Here is a 17,694-nt window from a genome sequence, read left to right as displayed (position 1 = left end):
TACGTCGCAAGGCTTATTGATAATATATTGATTGGTCGCTAATTTCCTCCGCCGGCCACAGATGGCAGCACCTCGGACAAAGACGGCGGCGGGCACGAAAGACGACCTCGCCGGCCGGCGGTGAGAAACGCGGTCTCCGGTCCGTCGAGGGAGACCGGCGGCGCTGGCAGCCACCGCGACCTCGGTCTGGATGCCGCCGCGCTCCGGCGCTTGGTCCGTCCGCGAGCGACAGCCTCACGAAGGAAGAAATGAGAGCGAGACAAAAGCGAGGCGAAGGCGATCTTCGCCGCGCGCGCTCGGCTCTCCCCGAAGGCCAGCGCGGCGACACTTGGCGAGGCGAATCAGCTGCGACAGCGGCGGCAGCGCGGGGCCACAAGCACCGCCGCCGCAGACTGGCACTTACGCGGATACGGCGTGACGTCATTGCATGGCGGGCGGCGATTCGGAGCGACAGAGAAGCAATTCCGAATTAGCAGAACTGACATGGAGAAGCGGGCTATTAGAGGGAGAGGACAAAGGGGAGAACGGAGGATAGGAGGGAGATAAGGAATGAGAGAGAGAGAGAGAGAGAGAATGAGAACCGGAGACAAAGAGAAAGAAGGAAACAGAGAAAGAGAACGATAGACAAAGAAAGAGAGGGACAGATAGAGAAAACCACAGAAAGAGATAGAAAGGGAGAGACAAAGAAAGAGACAAAGGGAGAAAAGAGAAAAAGAGTTCCCTTACGCCGACAAACTGAGATACAACAACAACAACAACAAAAAAAACTTGAGGATTAATGTGTTGAGAGAAGCTAAGTCGCGGGAGACGGACACGCTCCCTCGCCGCCGCCACGTGCGCCAGCGGATGGCCGCGCGCGCTCTCCCCTCTCTTCAGCTCTTCCAATCCTTTCCCCTCCCTCCCCCGCCCTTACCTCCCTTACACTCCCCCGCTCTTACCTCACTTCCCCTCACCTCCCTTCCCCTCCCCTCCCCGGCCCTTACCTCACCTCCCCTCCCCTCCCCCGCCCTTACTTTCCCTCCCCTCCCCCCGCCCTCACCTCCCTTCCCCTCCCCCGCCCTTACCTCACCTCCCTTCCCCTCCCTTCCCCTCCCCTCTCTCCCGCCCCCCCGACCCAACCTCCTCTCACACACGAACACCTTTGCCCCCAACCGCGCGGACGACCCTAAACTAACAGCCAATTCCCGATAAATCGTTAACCGCAAGCGGGTAACCGCCGAGGGATCCCATAGAGGACGCGGCGCCTCTCTCTTGGCGCTCACCTGCCGCCGCCGCCGCCCTTCCCGCCCGCCGCAAAAGGTCGCGGGAACATCGCAACTTCACGCGGGGATGAGGCGAGGGAGGGGAAGGGGGGGGTGGAGGGGAAGAGGGAGAGGAAGAGAGAGAGAGAGATAGGGAGGGGAAGAGTGAGGAAGGAAGAGAGGGAGAGATAGGGAGGGGAAGGAAGAGAGGGAGAGATAGGGAGGGGAAGGAAGAGAGGGAGAGATAGGGAGGAAGAGTGAGAGAAAGAGAGAGAGAGAGAGAGAGAGAGAGAGAGAGAGAGAGAGAGAGAGAGAGAGAGAGAGAGAGAGAGAGAGAGAGAGAGAATGACGTAGCATCCCCGAATGAGGAACAATTTGACAGGAGAGATGAAGAGGGATAAGATTATCTGTTCTGTTAGTCCGGAAACAAAGAATAGCGGGTGACCAATCGGAAAATGGCGACCGTACAAATGGAATAAGAAATCAACAACAAACAAAAACGAATGAAAAGAAAAGGAAAGGAAAAAAAAAAAAAAAACACGCAGAAAATAATCAAAGGGCAAATGCACAAACGGATCTCCACCTCCACCTCCCCCCCCCCCTCGTCTGCTAATGCTCGAGTTTAATAAGAATTCTTTTTCGAAATTTCAACGCCGAGAACGCCATGAGGGAACACGGTAGCGTCGTGGCGGCGGCGGCGGCGGCGGCGGCGGGGGCGAAGCGGCGGCGGCGGGACAGCGGCGGAACCTTGTCCTAGATGGGTTCCTTCCAGCGCAGGATGCTGTAACTCAGCGGATCGCCGCAGGTTCTCGTTTATTGTTCTGGATCACAGGTTAATCCGCAATGAACTGTCGTCGCTGTCTTTGGAGGAATTATACATCATCGTATCGATTATGGAATGCGCGTGTGAAAAATATTTATGCATCAAAAAAATAAATACATGAAAAATAGCACGGCGATGGGACCGTGAGAGGCGGGAGTGCACCCCCCTTGCACGGCACAGCGCCCGTAATTCGGCCACTGCGCCCCTGCCTTCCATTCGGGTCCGTGTCCTCCCGATACCAAATACCGAGGAGGAATTCGGCCTGCCTGCTCCTGCCGATACCGATGACTAGGCGCTGCATCACGGAGGCCAGTCGTCGGATCCGTCATCGTGGGAAACAAAACACGAGAGCGAGGAGGTCCTGCTCCGAAGGGCCGGCGACGTCCAGCGGGACATTCGAGTGCAGTCTCTCTCGCTCGCCTCGCAGACAGGGAATCACTTCAAGGGAATCACTTCAAGGCTGCCATTAATTACGCCTCGATGCTCTGCCGAGGTGGAGGGCGTGAGAGCCGCCGCCCCGCCTTCCTTCCCGCCACCCAGGCCTCCTCCCGCCCAAACAATAAACTCAAAGGCCGCCATAATAAAAAAAAAAGAAGAGCGAGAGAACCTAATTCACTTAATTACCCTATCATTTCCAGCGCGCTCTTTAGGCCTACGCGCCGAGATGATATCGTCATCATTTGGTTTGTAATTTCACAGGCCGTCGACTCCGACACGCCGCGGAACACGCCGCTGAATGGCCGCCCGTGCCAAAAAAAGCGTCGGGGCGTAATCCCGTCAGCCGCCGTCGCTCCCCTTGGCCTCTGCCGATCACCCGCCCGATCGCACCCGATACGCCGCCGCCCCTGTCCCGCCGGCCTGCCCGTGACCAGGCCGCCGTCTTGGCCTCCTCCGACGGAACCTCAGGCGCAGGGCCGACCCCTGACCCCTTCGAATGAAGCGATGCCAACCAGAAGAGGACCTGAGGGATCCCCTTAAAGGGGTTCCGACCCGGGGAAAGGCTGGCATCAAACCCTTTTTATGATATCATTTTTTGCCGTCTATAGGGACGTGGAGTGTCGGTAATGGGAGCCCGATAATCGCAGCTTTTGTTACGGTAATAGGCCTGGCCGCGCAGAATAGCTCACAAGCATATTGTTCAGCTATTATAATGGATTTAAACCCTTTGTGTGTTCGTGTGCGCGTGTGTTCCGTTGGAGCTGGTGAAAGCCGGAATAGGTTTTGAATTTTGATGGAATTCGCAGTTATTCTCGGACGTGTGCTGACGACGCTGCACTCGGGCAATTTTCGAGACCGCTTGATACACTCGGCGTTGAAAAAAAAAAAAAACTAAAATAAGAAACTAAAAAAGAAAAAAAGGGAATATAATACCACGCATATCACGGAGGAAGACCATGCCTTGCAATTCCGCCCGAAACATTACATAATTCTAAATCGAAAACAGCGCATTGCGAGTTGCACACCGATCGCATCACTGCAATATTGCTGGCTCCGTGGGACGATGTGTTTCGCCCGGGATAACTTAATACGGTTTTACTTGGAGGCGAAATAGTGCTATGCGATGTACAGTAATGGCAGAGACAACAAATAGGGGGAGGAGGATAAGTAGGAGGAGGAGGAGGAGGAGGAAGAGGAGGAGGAGGGGGGGTAGGAAGAAGACGAGGAGGTTGCGGCGGCGGCGGAGGAGGAGGAGGAGGAAGAGAAGAAGAAGAAGAAGAAGAAGGAGAATAATAATGATAAGAAGAAAAATGAGGAGAACGAGAAGAAGAAGAAGAAGAAGAGGAAGACGGGAGAGAGAGAGAGAGAGAGAGAGAGAGAGAGAGAGAGAGAGAGAGAGAGAGAGAGAGAGAGAGAGAGAGAGAGAGAGAGAGAGAGAGAGAGAGAGAGAGAGAGCGCAGCAATAATAAAAGAAAATGAAGGAGTAGCAGCAAATGGTAATATTGTCGAAACGGGAGAACACAATATTATTGACAGGGGTGGAACGGGGGGGAGGGGTGGGGGAAGGGGGAAGGAGGTGGAGAATTGGGGTATAAAATACGATATTAACGTCAAGGCGAGAGAAGGCGATAGCAGCATCAAGGCGCGAGAACACGAGAACATTAGCAAGCCAGGAGAACGATGGCGTTATTGGCATCCAATTGAACATAATAAGGAGACATTACGTGCGGGGCAACACAGGCATGAAATCGGGAGGAGAAGGAGGAGGAGGGAGGGACAGAAGGAAGAACGGAAGGATAAGATGGGGGAAATAGGATAAAGTGGGAGAGATGGAGAAAGAGAAAGAGGGAAAGACATGGAATGAGTGAAGAGAGAGAGGGCCGGGAAGAGCGGGAGAGAAGATAGTCAGATGGGAAGGAATAACTGGAAGGGAGAAAGAGGAAGAAGGGATGGATGAGGAAGAAGAGAGGGAGGAGAGGTAGGAAAGGATACAGAGAAAGGAGGAGGAGGAGGAGGAAGGAGGGAAAGAGGGAGAGGAAGAAAAAGGGAATGGAAGGAAAGAGAAGGATGAGGAGGAAGAGAGATCTAACAAACTGATGGAAGAAGAGGAATTGAAGAGAAAAGAAGAGATGAGGAGAAAGAAAAGGAGAAGGAGAAGGAGGAGGAGGAGAAGAAGAAGGAGAAGAAAAAGAAGAAGATGGAGAAGAAGAAGAAAAAAAAGAAGATGGAGAAGAAGAAGACGAAGGAGGAGGAGAAAAAAAAAGAAGAGACTTAAGAAAAGGAGGACGCTTGTTACCAAGGAAGGAAAAGAATAAATAAAAGAGAAGAAGAAACGCCACTGAAAGAACCTCGGACATGAAGGCAGTTCGATCTCCCGCCAGTGATTAACCTCAAGATTTCCCGAAGGTCACGAGAACACGAGATAGAAAAAAAAGTAAGATCAAATAGATGAAAAACCGAGAGAAAAAGGGGAAAAAGGACGACCAGGAACGCCGAAATAAAATGTAGAATAAAAAGAGAGAGAGAAGAAGAAAAAAAGAATTACAGTTAAAGAGAGATCGCAGGGAACGCCATCGCCTGAGTTACCGTTTCTTAAAATGTAATAAAACGAAGGTAAAGTGTCTACTTGAACACACACACGCACAGTCACGCACGCCGGGCATAATCAGTGCATGTATCCGCCACGCCGCTAAAAGTTGCATTTACGAAGAGTTCACTGCATATAAAAAAAGACATTCGAGATACTGTATCAAGAAGAATAAGAAAATAAAAAAAATAAACGAAAAGCGTCGTCTGAATCCGCTACTTAGGAACAGAAGAAAAGGAAAAAGAAAAAGACGCGAAAAGGAATTGAAACCGCTAAGGGTGAGGTCGGAGATAACCCCGCCAGTGTTCCCACGCCGGCGACGCACCGCAGAGCATGTCGGAACACGGTCGCAGCGTGACGGGTCTACAAGCCATAGAACCACAAATGAACCATCAAAGAGGCGGTTCCCGATTACCTCCTGCTTACACCGCCAGGTTCTGTGCTCTAAGGTTTCCGGGGGTCGTGGCTGCTGAGTCTCGATTTGTTTGTGTAGATGTATGTTTTGCCGTTGTGTTTGTTTGTATTTGTTGTCTATAAGGCGGGAGTATGATAGAAATAACGGAGAGGTATACAGATGGCGGAAGGGGAGTGAATGAGGGAGGAAGGGAAGAAAAGGAAGGGGATGGAAGGAGAAGCGCGAGGTCTGGCGACTTCTCGGCACGCACGTGTTGTGTCTTTTGTTCGTCTTCTGCGGCGTCGCGCTCTGTGATCGCCTGCATCATATGAACGATCCCTTGCATGAAGAAAGTGTGTCCTCTCCTGCACAGCCTCCCTCGCCCCCTAATCCTCCCTTATTCCCTCCCCTCTCCGGACCCTCGCGCACAAACGGCCCTACGGAGGAAAAAATTAATATTGTGACATCCCGATCAAAGGACTGTCTGCCATTTTTATCAATTGGAAAGCTGTTAGCGGCTTGTTTCGGAGGATCAAATGACAGCGCCGACACCAGCCCGCGCCCCTGGCCCGCGTCGGCCATATTTTTTATCCCTGCCTTCCCGCCGCTGCGCCTCCGCCTTGCAACACTCTCGGCTCCTGCGACGACACCGGCCGGCGGCTTGCAACGAGCTCTCATCCCGAGCCAAAACACGCACGGAGAAGGGGCGAAAAATTGCATTGTAGATGAGTGTCAGCGGTGCGGCGGCATCTGGCGAGGGGGAGGGGGGGCAGGGGGAGGAGGGGGGTCGGATCGATAGAAGAAACAAAGGCAATGCCGAGAGGGAGCGCGTAACGCGATCGCAAGTGGCCACACAATTATCGCGCCTAAAAACACACGCACCTCCTTACACTCTCTTCAAGCGCCGCCTTTTCATTCGATCATATTTAGCCTCTTGTCCTCTGCCTCTTTCTCTTTCCCTTTTTGCCATCTACCTCTCCCGCCTTTTCGATTTCCTCTCGGCCCTGCGTTTCCAATCAGGCTGCCCCCCCCTCCCCCTGCCACCCCCTGCCCTCCTCCGCATTTCTAACTTTTATCTGTTCGCGGTGTCCCCGGCCGCCTTAATGGCGTGTGTCTCGCGATATATCATTAGCCCTAATTATGATCATTATTTACGATGACACAAGTCAAAACTGCAGCTTGCCACACCAGCTCGCAAATGGCATTAGTGCGAGCCGACGCCCACGAGCGACTTCGCTTCTGCTGCCTTAAAGGAGGAAAATTCACTTATCGCAGCATATTCAGCACTTGCTTCGCCTTGTGTCCCCGGCCATCTCTGTGCGAAACGAAGCCCCCCGACCTGCAGCGTCCCCTCCGAGCGGCGAACCGAAGGGCCGTGTCACCTCCTCCGCACAGGACAAGCACCCCCCCCCCCCCCCCCACATGCCATAAGCGTCGGGAGGAGCAGCAATAACTCAGGGCGAGCGAGGAGAGATGAGGTGTTGTGTACCGGGCGCCTCGGGTCCCTCGCGCCGCCCGACCGCTGCTGCCACCTGCCGGCACCATGCAGAAGCTCCAGCCACCGCCTCCTCCTCCTCCTCGTCCTTCTCTCCTCCTCCATCGTCGCCGCCGCTGCCGCCCCCACCGCCTCCGCTGCGCTCACTGTCTCGCTTCGAGCCCGAGAGAAGGAGCACCTCCGGCCTTCTGCGCTGTCGCCGTCATCGCGAAATGACCGCGACGGCAAGACCAAGCCAAAGGCGGCGCTCGATCACCGCCTGTGTGCCAAGAAACGTTTTTCCCACCTGTGACGCCCTCAGCCTCCCGCCCGCGCCCGCCGGAGCACCTGGGGGAGACCAGGGTGCAGACGCCCGCCGTTCCCGCGCCAAAGGAGTCGTCCGACCACGTCAACACCTCTCCCGGCCAGTCGTCCCAGCGCACGCCCTCGCACGGGCGTTCCCGGACAATAGGTTTCGTCCTGCTCGCCACCCGCCGCGGATACTCGCGTGCCCGGCTACGCTAAGAGCAGACCGCAGTCGTCCGCACTCGGCCAGCATTCGCGCCATCCACACTGTCTACCGCTTGAGACGCCCGCTCACTGCCCGTCTCCCGGCGCCCCGAAGGACGCCGCCCTCGCCTCCGAGCGCTCAACAGGGCATCGCCGCCGCCGACTCCACGCCGCGGAGTCCGATCGGTCGGCCGGGCATCGCCGCCGCCCTCTCCGCAGCCGCGTCGAGGCGAGCCCTTCCGCGGATGCTGCGGCGCCCGTCGCCTCCCGCCGGCCCCGGAGACGCCGACGAGCGCGGCGAGCGACGCGCCGATGCCCCTTCGCGCCGCGGGCGTGACGCGCTGCCGTCGACAGGTGCGGACGTGGCATCACTAGCCTACCAAGTCGCGCACATGTTGCGGCGACGGACACGTGGTCGCACGCGCTATCTACGCTCGCGCGGGTGCGTTCGGGCGCTAGCAAGTGCGCCGCTCTGTGTCCCGAGTCCGAGTCCGGTGTGGCGCGTCCGGTAGCGTGGGTGTGGCGTGGCGAGCGGGATGAGCCGCCTACCGTCAGCGGAGATGGCTGCCAGAGCCCGACAATGAGCGGGTGGCCGTGATGTACACCTGCTGATCACAGGTATTATCCCGCCGTACACCCGGCTCTGCCCGCCACACCGCCGCGCCGACACCACTCCTACACCGACCGACTCCCGCCACACCTCCCTCTCCGTCACAAACATACAAATACATTCGCACACACGCACACACACACATACAAACACACATACACACACGCGCGCACACATACGCACACACAGCTTCCAGAACACGGACGAGGCGACGACGACGACGACGAGGATGACATGACGAGTTGCTCCAAAAGGCCGCCCTCCCTCCCCAGCCTCAGCCCAGCGGCCCCGCCCCTCCCCCCGGCCACGTGTGTATCACCAGGTAACGAGCTCTCTGAGGAAGGACAGGGGGTGTAGGGAGGGGGGGGGGCAGGGTAGAGGGAAGGAGGTGGGTATGGGGAGGGAGGGTAAGGGGTAGGGGAAGAGGTGGAGACGGGAGGGGGGGGGGGGAGGGGGGAAGGCATGACTAAATATAACTCCCGCCGTTACGTATTCGCCGCCGCAAGAGAAACGCGTCGACGGAGATATGATCACCTGGGAGCGAGAAGTCCGCGTGTGTCTTGCGCTGGGATCTCGAGACGTTGGTCCGGGACCTTAAGACGCACACACGGGCATGGGCGCAAATACATTAACACGCTCCCAAGTGCGTGTGCGTGCTCGCTAACGCACATGCACGTACGCGCACTCACACACACACATGAACAGACTTCACACGGACATACACACCCATCCACCCACACCCTATAATAGTAGGAGTGTAAGAGGTAGGAGGAGGTAAGGGAGGAGTAGGGGTGGGGGAGGGGGGGTAAATACACACACCCTGCCCCCTCCCCCATCCCTACAAGCCCGCCCCCCCCTCTCGGACAGGTCGTACGTGTCAAACAGCCATTCCGGACGACCACAATCGATATCACGATCGTCAATCTTGATGCATTAAAAAAAAAAAAAAAAAAGCTCTCCTCACGTATGCAACAACAACGCTGGACGACCGTAAACCCCGCGTAAAAAAAGAAAAAAGAAAAAGATAAAAAATAAAAAATAAAATAAGTAATACAAGAACGATAGCAAACAGAAAGAAAAACAACAGCGCATGTCATTAAGCGGCCAAGTCGAGGAGGCGGTGAAGCGGCATATACTTCGCCATTACTTATTGATAATTAAATATTCAAGGCAGAGCAGGTACCCCGCGCCATGAATCAAAACTCTATTAGCGTCCTCCTCCCCCTCCCCCCTCCTCCCCCTCCCCCCTCCCCCCTCCTCCCTCTCCCTCCCCACAATTCATGGGGCGAGAGCGAGAGAGAGAGAGAGAGAGAGAGAGAGAGAGAGAGAGAGACAGGGAGAGAGAGAGAGAGAGAGAGAGAGAGAGAGAGAGAGAGAGAGAGAGAGAGAGAGAGAGAGAGAGAGAGAGAGAGAGAGAGAGAGAGAGAGAGAGAGAGAGAGAGAGAAAGAGACAGAGAAAAAAACATGTAAAAGAGCCCGACAGGCTAAAGAGAAGAGATATAGAAACATCTCGACATAGACTGACAGACAGAAAGCGAGACCGAGAAAGAGAGGGAACAACACAGAAAATAAGAGAAGAGACACAGGGAAAGAGAGGGAACAACACAGAAAACAAGAGAAGAGACACAGGGAAAGAGAAGGAACAACACAGAAAATAAGAGAAGAGACACAGGGAAAGAGAGGGAACAACACAGAAAATCAGAGGAGAGACACAGGGAAAGAGAGCGAACAACACAGAAAACAAGAGAAGAGACACAGGGAAAGAGAAGGAACAACACAGACAATAAGAGAAGAGACACAGGGAAAGAGAGGGAACAACACAGAAAATCAGAGAAGAGACACAGGGAAAGAGAGGGAACAACACAGAAAATAAGAGAAGAGACACAGGGAAAGAGAGGGGAGAAGAGACACAGGGAAAGAGAGGGATCAACACAGAAAATAAGAGAAGAGACACTGGGAGAGAGAGGGAACAACACAGAAAATAAGAGAAGAGACACAGGGAAAGAGAGGGGGATGCTGCGTAAGAGGAGGGTGGTCCCACGGCAGCTCACCTGTCTATAATTATACCTGCTCATTAATCCTGTAATTACAACCCATCTGAAAGCGAAGGCGGGAGAAAGCAATACCAGGGGGACGGTCGCACATTTCCTCTTAAAAGAATAGAAAAAAATATATATATGTTTCAGTAATTCTGTTTCTAGAGGGGGAGGGGGAGGGGGGGGGAGGGGGAGCTAAAGGGAGAAGGAGATTTAAAAAGAAGGAGGGGGGGGGCGGCGTCGAAAAGAGTGATAGTGGGAAATAAAGAGGGAAGAGGGGAAATATAAATCAAAAGAGAAAGATGATGATTTTTAAAAAATGGAAAGGAAAAGTGAAAAGCGACAATAAGGGGCAAGTAGACGAAGAAGAACGGGGAACAGGATGAGAGAAAGGAAGGAGAATAGGGGGATTATTTTAATGAGTAGAAGGAGGAGATAAGAGAGAAGATGAGTGGGATGAAAGAAAAACGAAAAAATGGAAAGGGAAAGAGAAACAGGGAGTAAAAAGGGGGATTGGAAACGAAAGGAGGATAATAAAAAGAGACGAAGGAGAAAGAAAAGGAGAAATTGGAAGAAAGAGGAGGTCTCCTGTCACCTGCACGACCGTCTTAAGTCATTGCGGAGGAAAATCAATCTCTCTCTCTCTCTCTCTCTCTCTCTCTCTCTCTCTCTCTCTCTCTCTCTCTCTCTCTCTCTCTCTCTCTCTCTCTCTCTCTCTCTCTCTCTCTCTCTCTCCCTCTCTCTCTCTCTTTCTTTCTTTTTTCCTTTCTTTCTCTCCCCCTCCCTCTCTCTCTCTTCCTCTCTCATTCTTCCTTCCCTTCTTTCTTTCTTTCTCTCTCTCGCAAAAAAAGCGGATGGGAAAAAGAGGAAGTAGAGTGAGTTGGGATGAGAGAAGGAAAAGGGAGAACACGGGAAAGGAAGAAGAAGAGAGGGTGCGTTGAAGAGGGAGGAAGAGGAGAGGGGGGGGGAGGAGGCCAGTGTGGGGGAGGGGGTGAAAGAGAGGAGGGGGGGGGGAATGCTTATTGGCATCGCGTCTCATTATTCCGAATGATTCCACGCACGCGAGAACGACTGCATGTGCTATCTAGATGTTTTTTTTTTTTCTTCTTCTTCTTCTTTTCTTCTTTTCTTTTGGCTTTTGTAGAGGCTCACTTGAAAAAATTATAATCAGCCAAAAAAAAAAAAAAAAAAAAAAAAATCGAAGACACAGAATCTACCGCCCCCCCCGAAAAAATGCACTCCACCCCCTCCCGCCTCACCATATCCCCCACCCCCCTTCTCCTTCCTTCTGTCCCCCTTCCCCCTTCCTCCCTTCCCCCCTTCCCCCCTCCCCCAGCCGACACACTCTGAAAGGAAGAACTATAGCAATTATACATATTCAAGTTCCTCTCTATATTTCTGGCCGACATGTGTATAATTGAGATTTGAATTTATTGACTTTAATTTCTAGATCATCTAGTCGTCCGGCGGGGGCGTGGCGGGGGGCCGAAGAGCAGGGAAGATGTGGGGGGGTGAATAGGAGGGGAGAGCGAGAGAGGAGGAAGAGAAAGGGAGGAAGAGGGAAGGGAGGGGGAGAAAAAGAGAAACAGAGGAAGAGAAATGGGTGGGGAGAAGACATGTGAAGGGGAGAGGGGGAAGACGAAGAGGGGGGGCGGGGGGGGGGGGGGGGGGGAGGAGGCCTAGAGAAATACATATGGATTCAATACAGTGCGGGGAGACGGGTGGTCCAGGCGGGCGGTGTGTAAATAATCAATAAATATTGAGCATTATATAGCCGGTGGGAATTAAATCTCAGAATGATAATGTCCCGATCCAAACGGGGGGGCGTTTATGCCTGTTCGTCTTAAATTACGAGTTGGCTGCCGATGATAGAACGCCACCCCCCCCTCCCCTCCCCCTTCCCCTACCGTCAACCCCCTCCTGTTCGAGAGAGAGAAAAAATCGCCTGCAACAATACAAAAGAATAAACCAATCACCAGGATATTAATAAACAAATCCTTACCACCGAAGGCATCCGCGACCCTCCCTCCTCCCCCTCCTCCCTCTAGCTGCCCCTCCTCCCCCTCCTCCCTCCGGCTGCCCCTCCTCCCCCTCCTTCCCCTCCTCCGCCGCCAACCCCCACCGACGGGCGCTTTTGGGCATGGGAGGCGGGCGGCCAGAAGACACGCCCGGGGACGGGGACGGCGCTCCCACTCTGGCCCCGCCGTCCGTAGGCCTAGCGGAGAGGCCGCTTCGCCACCACGATCCCATTTGGACTCCTCGTTGGGGGTATCGCGTCCTAATTACGAGGCAGTCCCCGTCTCCGAGTGAGGGCGGGTGTGTGTACTCTGGGTATTGTGTATGTGTATGCGCGCCCTCCCGCAAGCACGCACGCACGCACAAACACGTACATACACATACATGCATACACATGCAGGCAGGCACACACACACACAAATAAATATACATAATGCAGCCTTAACTTCCAAAAATCAAGTCTGGATTGAAGCCTCCTTCGATGTTGATAAAAATGAATAAATAAATACATTAAAAAACTTAAAAAACGATTGGAAGTGAAGCTTGAAACCCCTCGTCCGAAGCCTCGACCCCCGCGCGCCTCACACGAACCCCCCCCAAATACTCCTCCCCACCCCCCCTCGCCCCCCTCTTCCGCAACCCCCTCCGCCTCCCCCGCCTTCATCTCGACGAGGTGACCTCCGACCACCTTCCTCCGGCGACCTTGAACCAACGCTCTTTGAACAAGGTCACGCAACTTCGCAAGCACACGAGCGACTGCCGACGAAGACTCTCCTCCACCCCCCCCCTCCCCCATTCCCCCGTCTTCATCTTCATCTTCTTCATCTTCCCCCAAGAACCCGACTGCTTGCCGCATCTCCTCTCCTTCTGGGGCGCGTGCAAGCAAAAACTGGTCGTGACGTAATGGCTCGCCGGAGAGAGAGAGAGGGGGGGGGGAGAGGGGGGCAGGGGTAGATATACAAGCAAGCATATCTGTGTGTTAATGTGCGTCGGCTTTGTAGTGTTAATGATACGAGAAAAAAAGGAAGAAATCAATGACGAAAAAGGAATGACAACGACAATAAAAGTAATGGAAAGGATTACGATAACAATCTTGATGATGATGAGTGAAAATAACAATACGGAACGGATAATACTAGCAGCATTTACGACAAAAAAAGAACAAAGATAAAACTACAGCCCTGATCAAGCTAATAACACAAAAACAAAACAAAACCCCTCCCTCCATAAGAGAAATAAATAAATAAATAAATAATAAACACCATAATAAACAGTCTCTATCCCGGCCTCCCCCTACCCCCCACCCCCTTGACACCAGGTGGGAGAGGGGAAACAGACACACACACAGAATTCAACTAACAATTAAGGAGGCACCTGATCATTATCTCCAAACAAGCACAGAACAGGGTCACAAAGGGGGTGGGGGTGGGGGGAGACGAGACAGGGGGGAGAAAGGGGGCAGGGGGAAAGGGGGGGTGGAGGGTGCATCCTCCCTTGGCTGATCAATATAGGCGGGAGTCTGGCACCCTGGACTAATCACCGCCTAGGCCTACATTTCCGTCTGTCTAGGCTGGAAGGCAGGCGGCGGCGGCGGCGAGGAGACGCATTTGGGCCTGTGCCTTTTTCATCCTTCTCCTGTGCGTCTTTGTGCGTCCGTTTCTTCGCCCTGACCACGCCGCTTCGTTATCTTACTGGACGCACTAACCATTCGTTTGTAATAATCCCAACACTACCAATGACTATTACCAAATACGCGAATAAAAAAGACAATTTAAGCAAGTACAGCCATTGATACCACACAACTCCAAACTGCGGCGTCCATGTCACCCAAACAACGCAACAAGCAATACGATCTCCTTCAGCCCCTGCAGCGGGTTATCGGCGGTGTTCCTCGGACGCGAATCATTACCATCCGCCGCACACGAGCGCCGCCTCCCTCATTACCCGCTATTGCCGTTGCATCAAAAATATTCCAAGGCAAATGGCGCATGACTACCGAAAGAATAACACTCGCTATCGATTGCCGGACAAAGGAAGAGAAAGGCTTGCCTTCGGTTTAAGAGGTGGTTGGCGGTGCTGCTTAGAGGGAGGGAGGGAGACAAGGATGGAAAGGAGGGAGGGAGAAGGATGGAAAGGAGGGAGGGAGAAGGATGGAAAGGAGGGAGGGGGAGAGAAGGGGAAGGAGGGAGGGAGAAGGAGAGAGGGAGAGAAAACGAGAGAGGGAGAGAAAACGAGAGAGAACGATAAAGAAAGAGAGAAAGAGAGAGAGAGAGGGAGAGAGAGAGAGAGAGAGAGAGAGAGAGAGAGAGAGAGAGAGAGAGAGAGAGAGAGAGAGAGAGAGAGGAGAAGAGAACAAGAAAATATAAAGGAAAATCAATTGTACATCTGACTTGCGGCTCAGTGCTAAGTAGAACCTGGAATCTGCCAATGAGGTCTGCCGTTTCCCGAATGATGAGAAGAGGGCAGAAGAGGGCAGAAGAGGGGAGAAGCCAAGGGCGATGATGATGAGGGGAAAGATGCTGGACGAGACGCATTTCCCGGCGCTGGGTCATAAGTATGTTACGTTCTTCGAGAAGAGCTGGAAGGGTTAACGCACTACGATGGCAACACCATCTCCTTTATTGACATTATTATTCTCTCTTATAATCGAGCGCTTTCATCTAACTTATTTTTTCCAATTGCCTTTTGGAACCTGAAGGCGAGAGTGAAGAGAAGAGAGAAGAAAATGGAAGAGAAAGCCGCCCAAAAACAGCCAGAGAGCAATGAATAATAAGCAACCCCGCGCAAGCTATATGGCATCGCTGCCCCATCGCCTACGCCCGATGCAACGGTTTCCCTGATTGGTTCGCGCCGGGAGGAGTTAGTAAGATGAGATGAGATTGGCTAAGGCGGTTCATTAACGCTGATATGCCTGGACGCTGGCAGATAAATAGCCCTGGGTCAATACTACTCAGACGATGGGAAAAACTCGCATCTTGGGACAAAGACGCCAGAAGACTTGTAAACATCTTTCCCTCCTCTCTCTCTCTTTCTCCCTCCCTCTCCCTCTCTCTCTCTCCCCTCTCCCTCGCTCTCCCTTCGCCGTCCCTCCGCCTCATTCAGCTGCCATTTCTTTCTCTGTCTTTCTCTCTCTCGTCCTCCTTTCTCCCCGGTTCTTCATCGTCCTCTCGTATCATCTCGCATTTTAACATAGAGGAAATGATCGCCTTCAGACAATAAAACAAAAGCAAAAAAAAAAAAAAAACGAGGCATAAACAAATACTCAAAGCAGAGACGTAAACAAAATCAAAGCTTAGACACTTACACACAGCGGGGACGCAAACACGCAGCGGAAACATAAAACTAACACGAAGCGGACAGACAAACAACCACAAATCGCGCACTCACACAAACAACCACAAATCGGGCACTCACACAAACACAAACAACCACAAATCGGTCATTTACACAACCACAAATCGGGCACTCACACAAACAAACACAAACAAGCACAACCACCTCGCACGCCATTCAACCCCGCCCACACACAACGCACGCACAGACCCACCCAGACCGCGAAGAGCCCGCCCACGCCATCTCGCGGCGCACCCACCCACCCCCAGCCCCCCGCCCCCCCCTAAAAATGGCTAACAAGCGCAACTGGAAAAAGCAAATTACCTCTGCGTGTGGTGATGGCGGCCAGGGCTTCAGCGAACGTACCTGTTGGGAGACAAAACATTATGCCACAAACACATGTCATGTTAAACTAAACCCGACGTGCCGATTGGTTGCTACGTACTTTACCGAGATTATGTATGCAAATGATGTAACTGTAAGGAAAAAGATAAAGTGAGTAGAATAAATAAACAAATAAAGATAATTTAAAAGAATAGCTGTAAGATTCAATGGATGAGTGCTAAAATAAATGAATGAATATGGAACCAGACCAATGAATGTAAATTGATAATAATAATAATAAATAAATAAATAAATTACATGAAAGAATTAGTGTAACACAGGGATAATCTCCTTTACGCTGAATGTCAAGATATGGGATGACCTGATCTCTTCAAATTACCAATTATAAATGTTTTGGGCCGATAAAGGCATACTCCCAAACCTTGTTATCTGATATCTCGCGTGAAAACAAAAACACTCAGCCACCTCGCCCTCTTCTTCGTCACTCCATTACACATACGTTGCTCTGGGGGGGGGGGGGGATCACAATCTACATACTACACTGTGCATCTATTTTCATCCTATCAATGCCACAAACACAGCAGCCCGTCAGCTAAAGTGCAGAATAAAATGTGGTTTTATATGGCGACGGTATGCGAGGTGTTTGCGTGCGTCTGACTTCAAAAACTTGACATTGGTGTAAAAGCATTCAAATCAATCTTTAATCTGCTTCAGTTCCCATTCCTGTCGCGAGGATAAGCAATCAGAAGGAGACACAAAAATCGAAGAAGGGGATGGGAAGGAGAAGGGAAGAGGGAAGAGGCTGAAGGATGGGTGGAGAAGTAGGGGAGTGGAGGGGAGGGTGGGGGTGGGGGGGGTGAAGAAGGGAAGGAAGGAAAGGGGAAAATGGAAAACAAAACAACGAGAAAAGTAGGAAATGTGGTGGAGGGGATAGAGGATGAAAACAGCCAGGAAGAAGTGGAGAAAACAGTAACAAAGAAAGAATGAGATGAAAGGGAAAAAAAAAAAAACAAGCAGAAAAGGAGGAAGCACAGGAGGCGCAGTAAGGAAAGGAACAGAAAAAAAAAGAAAAGAAAGGAAAAGGGAGACAGATCCAAAGAGGGGAAAAGAAAAGGGGACAGGGGAAGGGGGGAAATCCAGGAGAAATAGGGGAGTTGATGCATTATCCTTTACCTTAAAACAAACAAGCACCGCCCGCCTTAGTGCCCAAAGCTCCCCAATAAACCCACTTTGAGCACGTTCACGCCTCTCCCATTCTCGCGGAAAATAAATAATTCCGGATAAATCACGACGCCGTGTCCGCTTGTCAGTCGTCAATACAGAGAAGGAGGAGGAAGAAGAAGAAGAAGAAGAAGAAGAAAATCGGCGAACTTGCATGGTTTTCTTCTGTCTGTGTCTGTCTGTCTGTGTCTCTCTCTGTTGGTCTCTGTCTCTGTTTGTCCTCTCTCTCCCTCTGTCCCTGTCCCTGTCCCTGTCTCTCTCTCTCTCTCTCTCTCTCTCTCTCTCTCCCTCTCTCTCTCTCTCTCTCTCTCTCTCTCTCTCTCTCTCTCTCTCTCTCTCAACCCCGAAAACAAAGACAAGCATAATAATAAAAAAAAAAATTAAAAAATCATAATAAGAAAAAACGTACAAGAAAAACTAAACCGGAATTAATAATAATAATAATAATAATAATAATAATAATAATAATAATAATAATAATAATAATAATAATAATAATAATAATAATAATAATAACAATAACAATAACAATAACAATAACAATAACAATAATAATAATAATAATAATAATAACAACACTAACAATAATAATAATAATAATAATAATAATAATAATAATAATAATAATAATAATAATAACAATGATAACAATAATAACAATAATAA

General features: G+C 51.7%; 1 protein-coding gene across 4 annotated transcripts in view; it reads right to left on the bottom strand.

Annotated features, from left to right (window-relative positions):
* The window catches only part of LOC113816211 (uncharacterized), a 375,861-nt gene that overhangs the window by 20,484 nt on the left and 337,683 nt on the right, over positions 1-17,694 (bottom strand). For 3 of the 4 annotated variants that reach the window (XM_070145477.1, XM_070145475.1, XM_070145474.1), the window contains exon 4: positions 15,787-15,828. The exons of the other annotated variant lie outside the window; for it this stretch is intronic. In XM_070145477.1, the coding sequence (XP_070001578.1) occupies positions 15,787-15,828 (42 nt within the window). The remainder of the gene's footprint in view (positions 1-15,786; positions 15,829-17,694) is intronic. 4 annotated transcript variants of the gene reach the window in all.

The sequence above is a fragment of the Penaeus vannamei genome, chromosome 34 (genome assembly GCF_042767895.1).
Source record: "Penaeus vannamei isolate JL-2024 chromosome 34, ASM4276789v1, whole genome shotgun sequence".
NCBI classification, from domain to species: domain Eukaryota; kingdom Metazoa; phylum Arthropoda; class Malacostraca; order Decapoda; family Penaeidae; genus Penaeus; species Penaeus vannamei.
Note: the sequence above shows the minus strand (reverse complement) of the source record. Positions and strands in the feature narration are given on the sequence as shown.